Raw genomic sequence first — 16,690 nt, forward strand, 5'->3', positions numbered from 1 at the left:
CCCCCTTTTTTTTTGAGACAGGATCTCACCATGTAGTCTAGGCTGGACTTAAATATCAGATCCCCTGGCCTCAGCCTCCTGAGTGATGGGATGGCAGATGTGTGCCACCACAATGGCAGAGTCCCTCCCCTTTGTCCTTTTTGTTTGTTTTTTTGAAGTAGGGTCTCACTCTGGCTCAGGCTGACCTTGAATTCATTACATAGTCTCAGGGTGGCTTAAACTCATGACGATCCTCTCACCTCTGCCTCCCAAGTGCTGGAATTAAAGGCATGCGCTACCATGCCCAGCTTGGAATACTATTTTTAAAAAATATTTTATTTTTATTGGAGAGAGGGAGGCAGAAAGAGAGAAAAAGAGAATGGGTGTGCCAGGGCCTCCAGCCATTGCAAACGAACTCGACTCATGCACCACCCTGTGCATCTGGCTTACATGAGTCCTGGGGAATCCAACCATGGTCCTTTTGCTTTGTAGGCAAGTACCTTAACTGCTAAGCCATCTCTCCAGCCCGGGAATACTATTTTTTTTAAACTTTTTTTGGTTTATTTTTATTTATTTATTTGAGAGCAACAGACATAGAAAGAAAGAGGCAAGCCCGGCATGGTGGCGCACGCCTTTAATCCCAGCACTCGGGAGGCAGAGGTAGGAGGATCGCCATGAGTTCAAGGCCACCCTGAGATGACAGAGTTAATTCCAGGTCAGCCTGAACCAGAGTGAGACCCTACCTTGAAAAACAAAAACAAAATACAAAACAGAAAGAGGCAGATATATATAGAGAGAATGGGCACGCCAGGGCCTCCAGCCACTGCAAATGAACTCCAGATGCATGCGCCCCCTTGTTCATCTAGCTAACGTGGGTCCTGGGGAATGGAGCCTCGAACCGGAGTCCTTAGGTTTCACAGGCAAGCACTTAACCGCTAAGCCATCTCTCCAGCCCAAAATACTTTTTTTTTTTTAAACAGAGAAAAAAAGGTATAAAACAAACCCTCTTGCTTTTGGCATTCCCATGTTTCTTGTTTGCCAATTGCACTAGAAGCAGCCCAGCAGCTCCGCCAGCAGCAGAGCAAGAATCAAAGGGTCACTCAAACCCTCTGCTAGTTCCAAAAAGTGGCAAGCAGGGAGTTGGGAGTGGGGGGGAGGTACACACAGCAGGTCTCTTGGCAATTCCTTTTCCATTAAGTTCTGGATTCTGCACCCCTACAGAAGGGCAGGGGTTCCAGACAGCTGCAGAGCTCACTGATTTTCTATTAAAGGGTATAAGGACAGGGTCAGCAAGGGGCGGAGTTCAACCTGGCTGAGTGGCTTTAACTCCAAAGGGCAATTTTTCTAGTATGGCAAAGGAAGGCATAGGAAGGAGCTCCCTCTGCATCAATGCCTGCTCTGCTACCTTCCCCTCCTGACAGTTTGTAGCAGGCGCAGCTGTGCCCTGACATTTTCAAGCAGCAGCTATCGATCTGTTTTCTTCTTGCTACCCCAAAGCCTTGTCCAGGCACATCCTCCAGTCAGGCCACGAGGACATGGCATCAAGGAAGGTGAGACATGGGGTATGGGACAGCAGAGCCGTGACGGTGCATCTGTCAGGACTGGGGTGAGGCCAATGCAAATGCAGGTGTCCAACTTAGTTTCCTAATATGGAGACCCGAGAAAACCCGTGCTGGTGTGCAGTGGACCCCTGTGAGAGACAGCTATTTGTTGGTCTCCCACGTGGCACCATGTGCAGAAGAGTGTCGAACTGCCCAGAACTTCAAGATCATTTTCAGGGCCCTTCTCCAACTCCCACTCCTAGCATCAGGCCCTGTCAGGGTGGCACCCCAACACCTACACTAAGATGCTTCCTGGGCCACTGGTCACAGGTTTCCTCACAGCTGTGCCATGACCCAGAGTGATAAGCTTGTGGCTGAGCAAGTGTCCAGGCCATCTAAAGCTAAAAACCCTCCCCTGCTTCCTCCCGGTGGTGCTTAAGGGCCACAGGTCAGCACGCTCACTCCTCAGAGTCAGAAACAAACACAGGTCAGGTGCAGCTGTCTCTGTTTCCACAGAGACCTCAGTGCTGCCTTGCTGCACTGCCACAAGAGTTCTGCTCAGACTTCAGAAGCCAACTGACTGAGGATGCTCAATGGCTACCTGCTCCGTGTGGGGCTGGACAGAGATGGGTGTCAGGGATTGCCTAGAAATAGTGTTCACAAACCCTGAGTAGGGAGACCCATGGAGTTCAAGAGCTGCCAACAAACCCCTGGGTGGTAGCCAGGATGACATGAGAGCCGGCCCAGGCCTTCTAGACAAAGCCGGGTACGGAGGTCCAGTGGCTCCAAATGGCCAAGGCACAGGGGAAAGGTGAAAATGCCAGACTGCAGAGCCTGTGTCCAGCTTGAGAAGTGGGGAACGATGAGTAGAACTGCCAGAGGGAAACAGGAGCACAATGCACTTCAGGACGCTCCTGATGTGTTGGGTCCTGTAATTGGTATGGGGTAGGATCAGAAGGACAGGGTAGTGAGGAGGTGTACAGGTAAGGCAAGAGAGAAATCACCTGGGGGTGGCAGGGGGAGGCAAGCAATGTTCTTCCAGGTCTCACCCTCAAGCCAAAGCTGTGCCTCACGTCATCTCCTAATCCCAGGCAGTGTGGCAACCAGGATGAATGCAAACAGGACACATTATAAGCAACCTAAGGTTTCTGTAGGTGTGATTTCCAAAGAACCCATTTTTTTTTTCCATTTAATTATATCATTTGTCTCCTGAGTCCCAAGGGCCACAGGGATGGACCAAGGGCTGCTCTACCTTCTTCAGGCTCTTCATGACCTAGCTCATTAACAACATGCATACTGAAGGTTTTCAGGCACCAAAATTCTTCTTTCCAACTAACACCAATAAAGTGGTAGAAGAAGGAAGGCAGGTGGGCTGGGGAGATGGCTCAGCAGATATTAAAGGGGCTTGCTTGCAAAGCCTGCCAGTCCAGGGTTCAACTCCGTAGTACTCACATAAAAACAGATGCCTAAGTAGGGTACGGTGGTGCAGCACTCAGGAGGCAGAGGTAGGCAGATTACTATTTGAGGCCAGCTTCGAACTACAGTGAGTTCCAGGTCAGCTTAGGCTAGAGTGAGACCCTACCTCATAAAACAACCTTCCCTATGTCGCAAAAAAAAAAACAAAAAAAAAACCCACAGATGCACAAAGTGCATGCATTTGGAGTTCATTTCCAGTGGCAAGAGGTAGCGCTGGTATTCCCCTCCCTCCTTTTTCAGCTCTCAAATCAAGCAGTTAATTTTTTTTTTTTCTTAAAAAGTTAGGCTGTGATGACACTACCTACACAAGACCATCATAAGAGGAGGAAAATATCATGACATCAAAATAAAAGACTGATTGAGATGGGGAGGGGATATGATGGAGAATGGAATTTCAAAGGGAAAAGTGGGGGGGGGGAGGGAGGGTATTATCATGGGATTTTTTTTTTATAATCATGGAAAATGTTAATAAAAATTGAGAAAAAAAATTTTATAAAAAGTTAGGCTGTGAGTCAGAGAATTGGAGCATCAGCTCCATTGACCTCTGCTGTCCTACAGCCTCAGTTTCCTTATCTAAAAGATGGGGTTAACCAGAAAGCTGTCCTAAGGCCTGGGGAATAAAGCACAGGAGAGCTAGGAGTAGGCAGGGCCTGATCCACATGCAGAAGCTTTGACCAGCATCAGTATGCCCATGATTTGTGTAGACTCCAAGTGGTAAGGCTGAGGGACCCCATTTGAGTTCAGGGCTGACTCCTCTTGCTCTCAGAGGCCAGCAGAGGTCCTGGTGGTCAAGTTCCCACAAAACGGTGCAGTCTCTGGGCCTTGGATTTAGCGAGGTTTAAATCTAACTTCTTTGAGGTCAATGGCCTGTCTGCTAATCTAGCAACTCCATGGATTTTCAGATGTCAGAATACCTCTTGCTGGGGCAGAAGGCCCTCAGAGGAAGCAGGACCTGCAACCTTAAGGAGAGACAAAGCTGATGTCCTGCAAGACATGATTGCCCTGCATTTCAGAGCTGTGGTCTCTCAAGAAAACACTATCTTTCACAACTCTTCTTCTAGCCCAGGCTGACCTGGAATTCGTTAGTCTCAGGGTGGCCTTGAATTCAGTGATCCTCCTACCTCTGCCTTCTGAGTGCTGGGATTAAAGGCGTGCGCCACCACGCCTGGCTACAACTCTTCATATTTTGAGAATGGTCAGAAGGATGGGGAACTAGTCCTAGCCTGACAGGCAGATGTGGAACAGGGAGCACCTTAGGGGCAAGCTCCACACCACTGACTCCCACTTCTACAGACCTGATTTCCACAGAAGTAGCACACATCCCACTGTTGCAACTGATTATGGAGGCCATCCACATTTCGTGCATTCCTGAGCTGCAGGTTCCAACAACCTATGTCGATTCTCACAGGTCCTGCGGTCTGGGTGTCTTGGGTCCTGTTACCTGTTGTTTGGTCACAAACTGCAGACACTGAAAAAGCGTTTGAGAGCCAGACCAGCCAGGGCCATCTGGCCACACAACAGGGCTTGCCGGTCTGTTTCCAAAAGGGGCCCCTTTTGCAATCAGGAAAAACAAGGATGTCAGGGACCACTCGGTAACTTTTCTGGCCTAGTGGCAAACCCAGAACAGAAGAAGGAAGTGTGTGATGGGTGAGCACACAGGATGCCCTCATCGCGCTACTCCTGCAAGCCGCCTTAGGCAGCTGCCGGTTAGTGGGTACCGTGCCCGGGAGACGCACGCCCTCGCGCAATGGGCCAGCGCTTAGCCCCAGAGAAGAGGGCACTCAAGGACAGACAGACACTGACGGGCACCTGCGGCCGAGGCACCCCGACTGACCCATGCGACCAGGCCCCCGCGGGCCCGCTTCAGGCCGGGCTGCTGCCCCCAGGCCGATCCCCGCGGGTTCTGGCCCGCCTGCACGCCCGCCAAGGAACTCACCTCCGCGAGCCGGCAGCGCCTCCTTAGCGCTCGCGGTTAGGCTGCGCGGGCGCGGCACTGGGGCCTCAATCGGCTGATCCACAACTTCTACCCGAGGACCCCACGGCCCCTTTCGCCGCCGGCCGCGATCCCTGGTCGGCCTAGTGCGCTTTGGCCACCGAGCGCCCGTTCCGGCCCCGCAACCTTACGCCGCCTCCGTAGCGCTCGCCCGTCCCGCCCGTCCGACCCGGTACGCTCTACGCCGCTTCCGTAGCGTGGCATCCAGCCGGGGCCCGCGGCTACGGCGCGTCAAGGGCGCACGCGGCGTTAGGAATAGCGCTGGACTACAACTCCCACAAGATAAAGCGGCACGACGCAAAGCATGCCGGAAGCTGTAGTACCAGGAAATCTCCACGCCCCCCACTCACGCCCAGACGCTCCTTCTTTCAGAGCTCTGTCGCCTACGCTGCAGAAGAAAACGACGAGGCCCCAGAATCGAATAACGAGAACGCGCTCCCACCCCCACCGTACTAGTTTAATGCAAGGCGGGCCGAGCTTAGGGAGGGACTAGACCACAACTCCCAGAAAACATTGCGAGAAACACGGGGCAACACTCCTTTTGGCGTCCGCGCCGCCAGTCTCGCAGCGCCTGGGCAAGTTCTGGGGCTGGAGCCTTACGAACAGTTACCTGGGTTCGGAGTAGTGGTCCGCTGCGCTTACGGGGGGGGGGGGGGGGGGAGGGACGGCCCACCTCCACACAGCTGATAGTTCCAGGCTGCTCTCCACCGCCCCTAGGCCCCAGAGACTTCTGCTTTCATTCCCTTCTCTGTCAAGTGCTTAGAAGTAGCGGTTGTGCTTCTATGGGCCTCAGTTTCCCCTCTCCAGGGAACCTGCTATCCAACTGGGCCTCCTTCCCAGCTCTTCCGACCCCAGTTCATTAAAGCCCTCAAGCGGTTTCCTTTTAAGGCCCTTTGGCTTTCGGAGGTCACTCACCCACTGTAGCCCTTTTGCTGTCTGTCCTCTGCATCCTAGGAGTGGCCCAGGCCAGGAAACAGGATGCAGAGGAGGGTGCCAAACAGGAGAGGGACAACAGAAAGGCGGCCCTGGATTGCCCAGTACTCAGGTTAAAGTGGTTGGTTAATTCGGTAACAATATGGAGCAGAGGATTATGAGTGAAATTGGGTGACTTGCTTCATGGCCCAGAAAGCCTGAACCTCAGTACTGCCTACAGGTAGAGGGTCATGTTCCTAGTAGGGTCTTAGGAGAGTCATCCAGCCCAGGGACGACTGGTGGACTCTGGATGCTGCGTGGGGATGCCTAGATCCTAAGCATTCCAAAGCAGCTGGGATTACTTATTGATTTGGTGGCTGAGGTTGCTGGTTGTTCACTGCAGAGCATCCAACTCCATGACCAGCTTGTTCAGAAGTAAGGTCTGTCATCACGGGGGAGATGGCTCACTCATACCAGCATAGGGACTAATAGTAATTTGACTACAGCTTAGGGTGATGCTCAACGTGGGAATTGAAGGAATGGACAAGCTGAAGAATAGGGCTTTCTTGGATCTTCATAAAAAGATTACACTGATTGTACTGCAAGAGATGGGCTATCGAGGTCATTGACAGTTCTGCTCTGTTAGTGCAGTCCTGGCCTGATGAAGGGACAGAGAAACCCCAGCAGACTACAGCCATAGCACCCTGAATGTGACCAATCTCATCACAGAAGCTAAGTAGGGTTGGCCCCAGTTAGTATTTGGATGAGTGAAACTTCTGTAGAGGTAACAGCTTGGCAATCTTGAGAATCTTCTCTGAGTTCATAGGGTTTGACACTATTCTCTGGGTTTGGGGGCACAGCAATAAAACTAACCCAGACGGTAAGGTGGTGTAGGCTACAAGAGAGGCTGAGACAGGAGGATCACAAGTTCTGCCAGCCTGGGCTACCAAGTAAGTTCAGAACCAGCCTGAGCAACTTAGTATGATCTTATATCAAGTAAAGAGAGCTATGGTCATGCCTGTAAAACCAACACTTGGGAGGTGGAGGAAGGAGGATCAAGGACTTCAAGGTCACTCCAACTATACAAATGAGTGCTTCATAAGACCCTGCTTCAATCTCCCTGCCCTTGCAAAAATTCTATCTACCTATCTAGATTCTAGCTTGCATACGCTGTGGAGATAGTTCAATGACAGAGCACTTGACTAGCATGTGTGAAGCTACAGGTTTAATTCCCAAGTACCACTAAAACGTGGAGTCAGACTATGTGTGGTGATGCCTTTAATCCTAGCACTCAGGATTCAGAGGTAGGAGAATCTCTGTGAGCTTAAGGCAGCCTGGGACTACACAGTGAGTTCCAGATCAGCCTATCCTGGAGTGAGACCCTACCTCCACAAAAAAAAAAAAAAAAAAAAAAAAAAAAAAAGTGGAGTCAGGAAGGGAGGAAGGAAGAGAATGGGAAGGGGAGAGGCCCACCCAGAGGTCACCACAGAGCCAAGATTCCCATGAGGTGCAGGAAGCTTGATGTCTTGGTGTGTTGGGCATGTCAGTAGGCCAGCTGGTCTAAGGCTCAGGTTTTACAGTTAATTCTGGCTCCCTGTGCATAAAGTACATATGCCTGAGTCAGAAAATGGCTACATCATGAGTAAAAAATAAATGGGCTGGAGAGATGACTTAGCAGTTAAAGCACTTGCCCACAAAACCAAAGGACCCAGGTTCAATTCACCAGGACTCACGGAAGCCAGATACACAAGGTGGCACATGCATCTGGAGTATGTTTGTAGTGGTTGAAGGCCCTGGCATGCTCATTCTCTCTCTCTTAATAAAAAAATATGTATTTTAAAGTAAGAGCCGGGCATGGTGGCGCATGCCTTTAATCCCAACACTTGGGAGGCAGAGGTAGGAGGATCGCCATGAGTTTGAGGCCACCCTGAGACTCCATAGTGAATTCCAGGTCAGCCTGGGCTCCAGTTAAACCTTACCTCAAGGTGGTGGTGGTGGGGGGAAGCAAATAAGTGAAGCCCAGTGTGGTTGGTGCTCATGCCTTTAATCCCAGTACTCAGGAGGCAGAGGTAAGGGGATGGCTGTGAGTTCGAGGCCAGCCTGGCCTACAGTAAGACTACTTCAAAACAAAGTAAACGAATTCTTGGCTAAAATTCCTATCCCTCACTAGGCCTCCTTTATTTTATTTTATTTTTTTTAAGCACTCTTAACTATCAACAGGTGTGGGAGGCCAGAAACATCCAGGCAGCTGTCCTAGAGTCCAGGTAAGTGGTGAGGCCTACCTGGCTGACAATGGGTCCTTCCCAGAGTGGGCAAGAAAGGACAGTCACTAAGTCTGCTGAGGCTGAAGCTTAGCTCTTTCACCAGTAGAACGGACCAAGACTCAGAAGATACAAGCAATAGTTCTGCAATGTCAGGAACCAGCTGGGGACAGAACCTGTCCTGGAGGAGAGGTTCCACTTGTTAAACTGACAAGCTCTGTGGCCAGGCCACTTCACTGTCAGGTGGTGGTGAGTCCCTAACCAGGAGGCCTGCTGGGAGATGCAGACCTCCCACCACCATGGCCCTATACTCCCTGTGTATGAGGGATCTTTGTGCCCCTGACCCCACACAATGGTTCTTCCTAGATAAAAGATGTACATCCCTGAGGCAGGAGTGCTTTGCTCAAGACTTGTGATATTCGTTCATACCTACAATGTCCCCACTGGCCAGCTGCCCCACTGCTGTCTCAGTTCAGGTTTACTGTGGCCCTCCTGAGATCTATTCAGGGCCCGAGTCCTACCAGGACAGGGAAGTAAGGGCTTCTGGAGGTCACTAGAACCTTACCCTTAGAAGTGCCTGTCAGCAGAGCTACTCAACTTCAGCATTCAAACCCTGACTGGGAAGTGGCTCCACTTTGCTGATGGGTCATCTTGGAAGGGCCTTAGGTGGGGCTGGCCCAACTAAACTGCAAAACCAGGGGTCTCCCATAGTTGGGATCCCAGACCCACAGCCACATATCCCACTCTGCAGCCCCTGTGGAGGAAGGATCGGGCCTCTGTGTGTGGTAACAGCTTTAATTTGTGGCAGCTGACACAAAAGTACAGGACCTGCTGGCTCCCATCCTCCCATGCCCTGGAGGAAGAGCCACTTCTCAGCTGAAGCAGGCGCCATGAGCGAGGTGGTGATCGGCATGTTCCCCAGTGTCTCCTGGAGACCTGTGTTTACAGTCAGCACTGCGGGGCAGCCAGCAGGGACAGGCCATAAGCCCATGTCACAGGGCTGGGACCTGGGCACAGAAAGGCAGGGCTCCAGTATTGATATATTATACATTATATATATATATGTATATATATATATTTCATGTGTATACAGATAGTTTTCTCTCTGCAAAGTATTAAAAAATTGATCAACCTTCAATCTATAAAAAATACCTACTCTACATGATAGAAAAATCTCTCCTCCAAGATTACACTGATTTACACCCAAGGCTTTCCCTAAAATGTACAATACGAGGCAACATCTTAAACTGTAGTGTAGAAGGTGGGCAAGGGGAAGGGTGGGTAGTGGAGGGACACAGGGCAGCATGTGTGGGCACAAGCACGCATACACTCACACTTGTGTGCACACTCATGCACGGGCACACGCGCGCGCAGTGGACAGTCTGTAACATGGTCTCAGACCACTCATGTGTACCCAGAAACTCTGGGCCAGTGCTTGGGCTCAGGGCCAGGCCCAGCAGCCTGCAGGTGCTGCTATTCTGTACATGGTGCAAGCACAGGGCAGCAAGTTGTCCTCTGCCCCCAAGTCTGTGCAGAGCCTGCCCTCCCTGCCCATCTATAAAATGCACTCTGAGATTTAGTCAGACACCGAGAAGAAACCTGGACTCTGGCCTGGGAAATGTGGACTTCACCCAGGACAGTGATGTCTGCCTGAGGAGGGTGTGGGCCCAGGTGCCAGGGGAGGCCACACCTGAGGAGAAGCAGCACCGGCGCCTGGGGTCAGAGAGGCCAGCAGTGTCCACCAATCCAGGGAGTGAGTTTCATAGTCAATGTCTTGGACCAGGCCTTACAGGAGGGCCAGAGCCCAAGGGTTACTTGCAATGAGGATTAAGCCATAAGAATAGCTTTGTGGCTTAGAAGCCCTGGGTCCAAAACTAAACTGAAGCCCATGTGACTGCCTAAGCAGCACAGTGAAAACAGGTGGCCTGTGGCTCCTGGCCAGACCCCAATGTACCAGCTGCAGCTGCCTGTCCTTGTACTGCCATGTTCTGCTTGAGGGTCTTGGGCTTTGGGGAGTGGTCATGGGTAGCAGGCACCAGGTCAACACTTGCATGAGTGGCTACAGCCTTGTGTGGACTTATTTTCTCCCTCTCTTTCCAACAGGCTACATGACAGGAATAAGGGTCTGTTATAGAGTTAGCTGGGCTCACTCCAGCCTGAGACTGTCCCTATGTATCTGCACACAGGCTCAAAATTCCATCGTTGCTGAACCAGACATAGTGTTGTTGGCTAGACTGACGTGGGCAGGAGACCCTGGCTCCTTGAAGGTCAGAGAGCACAGTTTCACTGCTTGCCTGCTGTGGACTCCTTTTCCTCCCTTCTCACTGTCCTCTGTAGCACCCAATCTTCATTCACCCAGCCCAGCTGCAAGAAGACCCTGAACACTCTGGGCTTGGTCAACTGTGAGACCTGCTGCTGGTCATGGCTCCTTGTGGTGAGAAAGAGCTGCTGTGGGGTGCTGGAGCCTGGAACCAGCTCAGCCTGGGCTAGGCGGCCCTACTTGACTTCCAAGATGGATGGGTTGGTCTCTAGAATGGCCACGATGATCCTGTCGATGTAGTCCTGCAGGCGGAAGTTGATTTCCTCCTGCTTCTGGATTGCTTCCATGAGCTGCAGGAGAGCAAGGAGTTGGTGCAGGACAGCAAGGGGCCAGTGAAGGGTACACAGACCTGGGGGTGTACACAGGCAGGTCACCTTACCTCGTCACGGGAGACAGAACTGATCTCTGCAGCCAGGGACTCAGAGAAGGCAGTGGAGAAGAGGCTCTTGGCACCCTGGATGCTGAGGGTGATGATCTGCCCATTCAGCTCATCATTCTGCTCCTTCAAGTTACGGTTGTCCTGAGGGGACATAGCAGCATCACAGTGGTCTGTGCCCATGCTGGGACAAGAACCTGCCAGGGAAGACCCTCTCTCAGTACCCCCTCCCATGCCCAGGAGCTTCTGCAGGGGTGAGTGGAAGGGCAGAGCAGCACCTGCTTGAGCCTGCGGACCTCCTGCTCCAGCTCGTTCTCCCTTGCGCGGCTATTGTACTCCTGTAGGCCCAGGCTGCTACTGCTGCGGCCCCTTCGCTGCTCGGCCTCCAGCCTGAGGAGCTGCACGTGTTCCAGCTGCTTGCGGAGGTCCTCAATCAGCTGTGAGGCAACCAGAGGGTAGGCTCCTGCTAATCTGACTGAACACCTCTTCTGGGAGGATGCTGACCTTGTTAGCCCTGCCCAGAGCAGCAGGAAACAAAAAGGCTCCCCTGGCTTCCCCTAGGGAGCAGGCTGTACAGAGAGGTGGGAGCATGGGGAGTAGACAAATGACTCTGTTCACCTCCTGGGTGGCCTCCTTGTCCCTCTGGAATTGGTGACGCTCATGGCTCAACCTGTCTCCCATCTTTCTCTTATTCTCTTGCTCTTCACTGAGCCGCAGTGTCAACTCTTCAATCTCATCCAGCATTTTCTGCTTCTCCTGCAAAAACACACTTAGGTGGAGACATGGCTTTGCCTAATCCATGCACACAGCCTAACTCAGCAGCCGGCACCCTAGATCATAGATCTTACAGTCTACTGACATAGACACCACATATCACCCCATGGCAAGGCTATGCCTGAGCTCTGTTTTGTATGAAGAAATCAAGCAGGACATGAGGGACCTTTTTATGGACAGGGTCTGACTCAGTGACTCTGGACAGATCCTGCCTGGCTCCTCTGGTTCACGGGAGCCAGAACCTAGGTGGTCCTGAAATATCTTTTGTTTCAGAACTTCCCAGAGGCCACTGTGTGAGGGTACCTTTAGGAGAGGTCTCTCAGCAAATGACTGAGGTAGAATCCAACAATGTCACTTCTACCTGTAAGTATGTAGGACCAGGGCCATTAAAGGACATCCCTGGATTCAGACCCTGGGCTCTGGACCTGTAGATCCTAGGTCTGTGGGAGGCTGGTGGGGCTGAATGTCCACCAGCAGAAAAGATGGCTCCTTCACCATCATCACTCAGCAGTGTGCCGGCTTGCCTTTCTTTGCTCTAAAGGACCTGGATGTCTGTCTGGTCTCTCACATTGATGTGACAGGCAGAAGTGGAGGAAAGCCCTTGATTGGTAGCATAGAGAGCTGACCTTGCTGCCCATAGAGGGCATGCCCTCCCTCCCCCAAGCTCCTAGCCAGCCAGCAGCCTACCTCCTCCAGGCGCTCAATATTGGCCTTCAGACAGGGTGTGCAGGACCGCAGCTCACTGTTCTCCTCGTCCAGCTGCTGCAGCCTGGATCACAAGAACAGATTGGGACCTGCCCTTTCCCAGATGTGCCTCCCCAGGGCAGGGGATGAAAGCTCTGGAGGAATCCTCACTGGGAGCCACTTTGTAGCCATGGATGTTCCCAAATGCCACAGCTAGTCTTTACCTCCACCTCTCCACCTCAAGGGCTCTAGGCCAAAGCTTTTCTGCAGATTATGTCCCCTACCCCAGGCAGAGTATTATATAGAACAAGCTGTAGATGTGGATGACCTTGAACAATCTCCTGCCTCTATCTCCCAAGTGCTAGAAGTAGATATACCACCTTGCCTAGGCCATGGCAGCTTTCGCATGCTCTTAGGGTTAGGAGTAAGTACAGGAAAGTTGCAGACAATGCAGAAGCCCTGTAAACCCTGCCTTGTCCATCCCTTGTGTTATCATTGTTCACCACTGTGCACATCACAGCCTGTATTCAGCTGGGCCATACCATCAACCAAAGCACACACCACCAGTGTCAAGGACCCCATGGCATCAGCCTCATGTCTCCTTTGTTTCCTAGTCTGGTGTCTTCAACTGTCCTTCTTTCATATGACTATGGCAATGTTGAGCAGTCCTGAGCATGTATTCTTTAGAACATGCCTTAGACTGGTAGTTAAACTTGGGGTGATGGGCTTAGGGAAGCTTCCTCCCTCAGTGAAAGGGCTTCTCCTCACACACACATACACCATTCTGGGTCAACTAGTTAAGCTGTATCTTCCAGGAGTATCCTGCTGGTCTCTTACTTTAACCCCCAGGGGAGAGGCACCCCTTGCGAGCTCCTGAATGGGTGTTTACATAGATACCACTTGGCACTCCTCTGGAAGGAAAGTTCATGTCTTCTATTTACTGGCTGACCATCTATGGCCATCTCTGCACCTTGGCTATACTCTTGAGAGATTGTTGCCACTCTGTCACTCGAAGCTCTGGTGTCTGGGAGCTCTTTCAGTTGGCATGGATGTACCTTTGGCAGAGCCCCATCAGTATCAGTATGCTTTTGTAATCTGCTGGGTTTCCCTTGGAGTGTAAAACAGTGTCAGGTCCAAATGAACACAAAAGTAATTCTGTCAATACCTTTAAAATAGAACAGTGCATTTTTGTTGTTTTGTGAGATGAAGTCTCACTATGTTGCCCAGGCTGGTCTTGAATTTCTGGGGTCAAATGATTCTCATGCCTCAGCCTCCTGAGTACTATGGACTATGTGCATGTGTACTTGTGCCCAGCTGTGACCAGCAAGATACAGAGAACCTGACATACAAGGTAGATCTCTGGATGTGGGTCTTGTGGCCTTTAGAAGACTTTTGAGGCTCTCTTTACTGGAATTCCCCCTTTTAGTGCAATTAAGCTTCTGCCTGGAAGGGGTAAGCAAGATTTCTCCTGCCTGCTCTGGAGCCTTGCCCACCTGGCCTGAAGGTTCTCTATCTCGATGCTCTTCTCACGCTCCATCTTGCACAGGAGTTCTTTCTGCTTCCGGGTCTCCTCCAGGACCCTTTCTTGGGCTCTTAGCTCCTGCTCCTTCAACTGCTCCTCCAGGGCATTGGCTCTAACAGGAAAGGGAAGATGAGTATATCTGCATGGCACCATTCCCAGGCACTATGCAGTGAGAGTGGCAGCTGTTCCATCCTGACCATTACACATAAGCCAAGTCAGCCAAGACTCGTGCCGACTCAGGGGGGAGCCAGAAAGTGCTGGGGTATGAGAACCACCAAACTATGCAGAAAGTGAGGGTGAGAGATAAATGACAACCCTACAGCAGAGGGAAATTTAGGCTTCAGAAGTAACATGGTCAAATTATGGTGAGGCTATTACACCTTATCCTGACCAAGTCTGGAACTGGTTGCTGGGCACATTTGGGCCCCAGAGGCTGCCAAGGGACCAAATGTGGAGGTATCACCTGGAGACTAGGCCTGATCAGGCCTGAGACCTTGACCCTTACCTCAGCCTCCTGCAGGAGACAGGGTTGGTTATTCTCCAAAGAAGCACTGCAGGCCCCACCCACAGCTGTGACAAAGCCATGGCCCCCAGTCCTGTGCAGACAGAGCATTTCAGCTCTTCTTTGGTGCATGAGAATGAACACAGTGCACATTACTAGACATCACGGGTAGTTTATAATGAACATGGAGAAGCATCACACAAGGACCCCAGGGAAAGCCCCATGTTTAATGCTGTCAGGAAACAAATGATATATCGTAGGAGGAATACATTTTATTTTTTACTTAAAATGTTTTTTTTTTTTTTTCTTTTGGTTTTTCAAAGTAGGATCTCACTCTAGCTCAGGCTAACTTGGAATTCACTCTGTAGTCTCAGGGTGGTCTTGAACTCAGGGCGACCCTCCTACCTCTGTCTCCTGAATGCTGGGATTAAAGGCGTGTGCCACCACGCCCGGCCTAAAAGTTCTTTTTAATTATTATTATTTATTTGCAAGGAGAGGAGAGAGAAGAGGGAAAGAAAGAATGGGTGTACCAGGGCCTCTAGTCATTGCAAACAAACTTCAGATGCATGGACAACTTTGTGTATCTGGCTTTATGTGGGTACTGGGTAATCAAACTTGGGTTGTTAGGCTTTGCAGTTCAGCACCTTAACTGCTGAGCCATCTCTCTGGTCCAGAAATACTTTTTAATATTTTATTTATTTATAAGCAGAGAGGGGGGGGGGACGAGCGAGCATGCACACAACAAATAATCTTGCCACTGCATAAAAGTGCCACACTATGCATCTGGCTCACGTGGTCACAGGGGAAATCAAACCCAGGTCATTAGGCTTTATAGGCAAGTGCCTTAACTGCTGAGCCATCTCTCCAGCTCACAGGAATTCTTTTTAAAAAGTTCTTTGAAAGACTGGGTGTGGTGGCACATACCTTTAATCCCAGCACTTGGGAGGCAGAGGTAGAACTGCCATGAGTTTGAGGCCACCCTGAGACCACAGAGTGAATTCCAGGTCAGCCTAGGCTAGAGCGAGACCCTACCTTGAAAGACCAAAAAAAAAAAAAGAAAGAAAAATTTTAAAAAAAGGGGGTGAGGTGGGATGGGTTAGAGAGATGGCTTAGCAGTTAAGGCATTTGTCTGCAAAATCAAAGGAACCCTGGGTTCAATTCCCTAGGACCCATGTAAGCCAGATGCACAAGGTGGTGCATATGGCTGAAGGTCTTGGTGCACTCATTCATTCATTCATATTCTCTAAAATAAAATAAATAAAAACTTCTTAGAAATTAGTACTATGAGTGTGGTGGCTCAGTGGTAGAGTATCTGTTTAGCACACACAAGGCTCTATGTTCAATTCCAACAGGGGACAGAGTTGGGGAGAGAAAGGAATAAAAAGAAATTTAAAATTGAAGAAAAACTTTAAAATTTAATAGAACTAGAGAAAAATATTAATTTAAAGCAAGGGCAAAACAGCAAAATAAGAAATTATGAAAGTGAAGAAAGAGAGAAGACTCTCAGAAGGTCTACTATGACCAGAAGTTTAGACAGACAATAAAAAAGAATGCATAGAGCAGTTCTAGAAATCATTCCTCAAGCTGAAGGTCACACTTCAAAATTAAAGGTGGCAAACCTGCTCAGCACAGATTATAATGAGAGACATATGTGCATATATCCAGGGCGAGAGACAGGTCATACAGAGCATAGCAAAAACCAGCAGCATAGGCCTCCATTCACAGCAGGGGTCAGCCACATTCAGAGAATATTCTAAGCACTCCTGAACCTCCTGCTTCTATTTCCTAAATGCTAGGGTTACAGGCACAAAACACCATGCCAGTTTCTCCTTTCCTAGTCTCCCTCCCTTTCATTCCTTCATCCTACCAGCCACCTTTAGGGAGGGCCCCCTGTATCCTAAACTGGCCTCAAACTCACTAGGTAGTAGAGAATAATCTTGAACTTCTGGTCCCGTCTCTACCTCCTGAGTGCTGAGATCACAGGCATGTGCTACCAAGCCCATTTTATGTGGTGCTAGGGATATAACCCAGAGCCTTGCATGCTAGGTAAGTACTCTATCCTCAACCTGTTCTTTGTTTGTATTTTTAAATTATTATTATTATTACTACTATTATTATTTTTAGTTTTTTGAGGTAGGGTCTCACTTTAGCCCATGCTGACTTGGAGTTCACTATGTAGTCTAAGGCTGGCCTCGAACTCATGGCCTCATAGCTCTGCCTCCTGAGTGCGGGGATTAAAGGCGTGTGTCACCATGCCAGGCTTTGTTTATTTATTTATTTATTTGTGTGGGAGAAGGTGTCAGGGAGTATTGCTATTGCAAATGTTGCAGAGCTACTTTTTGCCTCTGGC

General features: G+C 50.3%; 2 protein-coding genes across 11 annotated transcripts in view; both read right to left on the reverse strand.

Moving 5' to 3' along the window:
* Positions 1–5,105, reverse strand: part of Capn15 (calpain 15) — a 35,901-nt gene extending 30,796 nt beyond the window's left edge. For 7 of the 8 annotated variants that reach the window (XM_045161522.1, XM_045161517.1, XM_045161523.1 and 4 more), the window contains exon 1: positions 4,933–5,105. The gene's annotated coding sequence lies outside the window, so the exon portion shown is untranslated. Of the gene's footprint in view, positions 1–4,291; positions 4,525–4,932 lie in introns of those variants that run through there. The other variant, XM_045161518.1, reaches the window with a different exon arrangement.
* Positions 5,106–8,941: 3,836 nt separating this feature from the next.
* Positions 8,942–16,690, reverse strand: part of Rab11fip3 (RAB11 family interacting protein 3) — a 77,497-nt gene continuing 69,748 nt past the window's right edge. For all 3 annotated transcript variants that reach the window (XM_045161573.1, XM_045161572.1, XM_045161571.1), the window contains 6 exons: positions 13,810–13,950; positions 12,320–12,401; positions 11,477–11,614; positions 11,137–11,295; positions 10,862–11,002; positions 8,942–10,772 (listed from right to left, as the gene is read on the reverse strand). In XM_045161573.1, the coding sequence (XP_045017508.1) occupies positions 10,659–10,772; positions 10,862–11,002; positions 11,137–11,295; positions 11,477–11,614; positions 12,320–12,401; positions 13,810–13,950 (775 nt within the window). In that variant the 3' untranslated portion in view covers positions 8,942–10,658. The remainder of the gene's footprint in view (positions 10,773–10,861; positions 11,003–11,136; positions 11,296–11,476; positions 11,615–12,319; positions 12,402–13,809; positions 13,951–16,690) is intronic.

This window comes from Jaculus jaculus, chromosome 11, assembly GCF_020740685.1.
Source record: "Jaculus jaculus isolate mJacJac1 chromosome 11, mJacJac1.mat.Y.cur, whole genome shotgun sequence".
In the NCBI taxonomy this organism is placed as follows: domain Eukaryota; kingdom Metazoa; phylum Chordata; class Mammalia; order Rodentia; family Dipodidae; genus Jaculus; species Jaculus jaculus.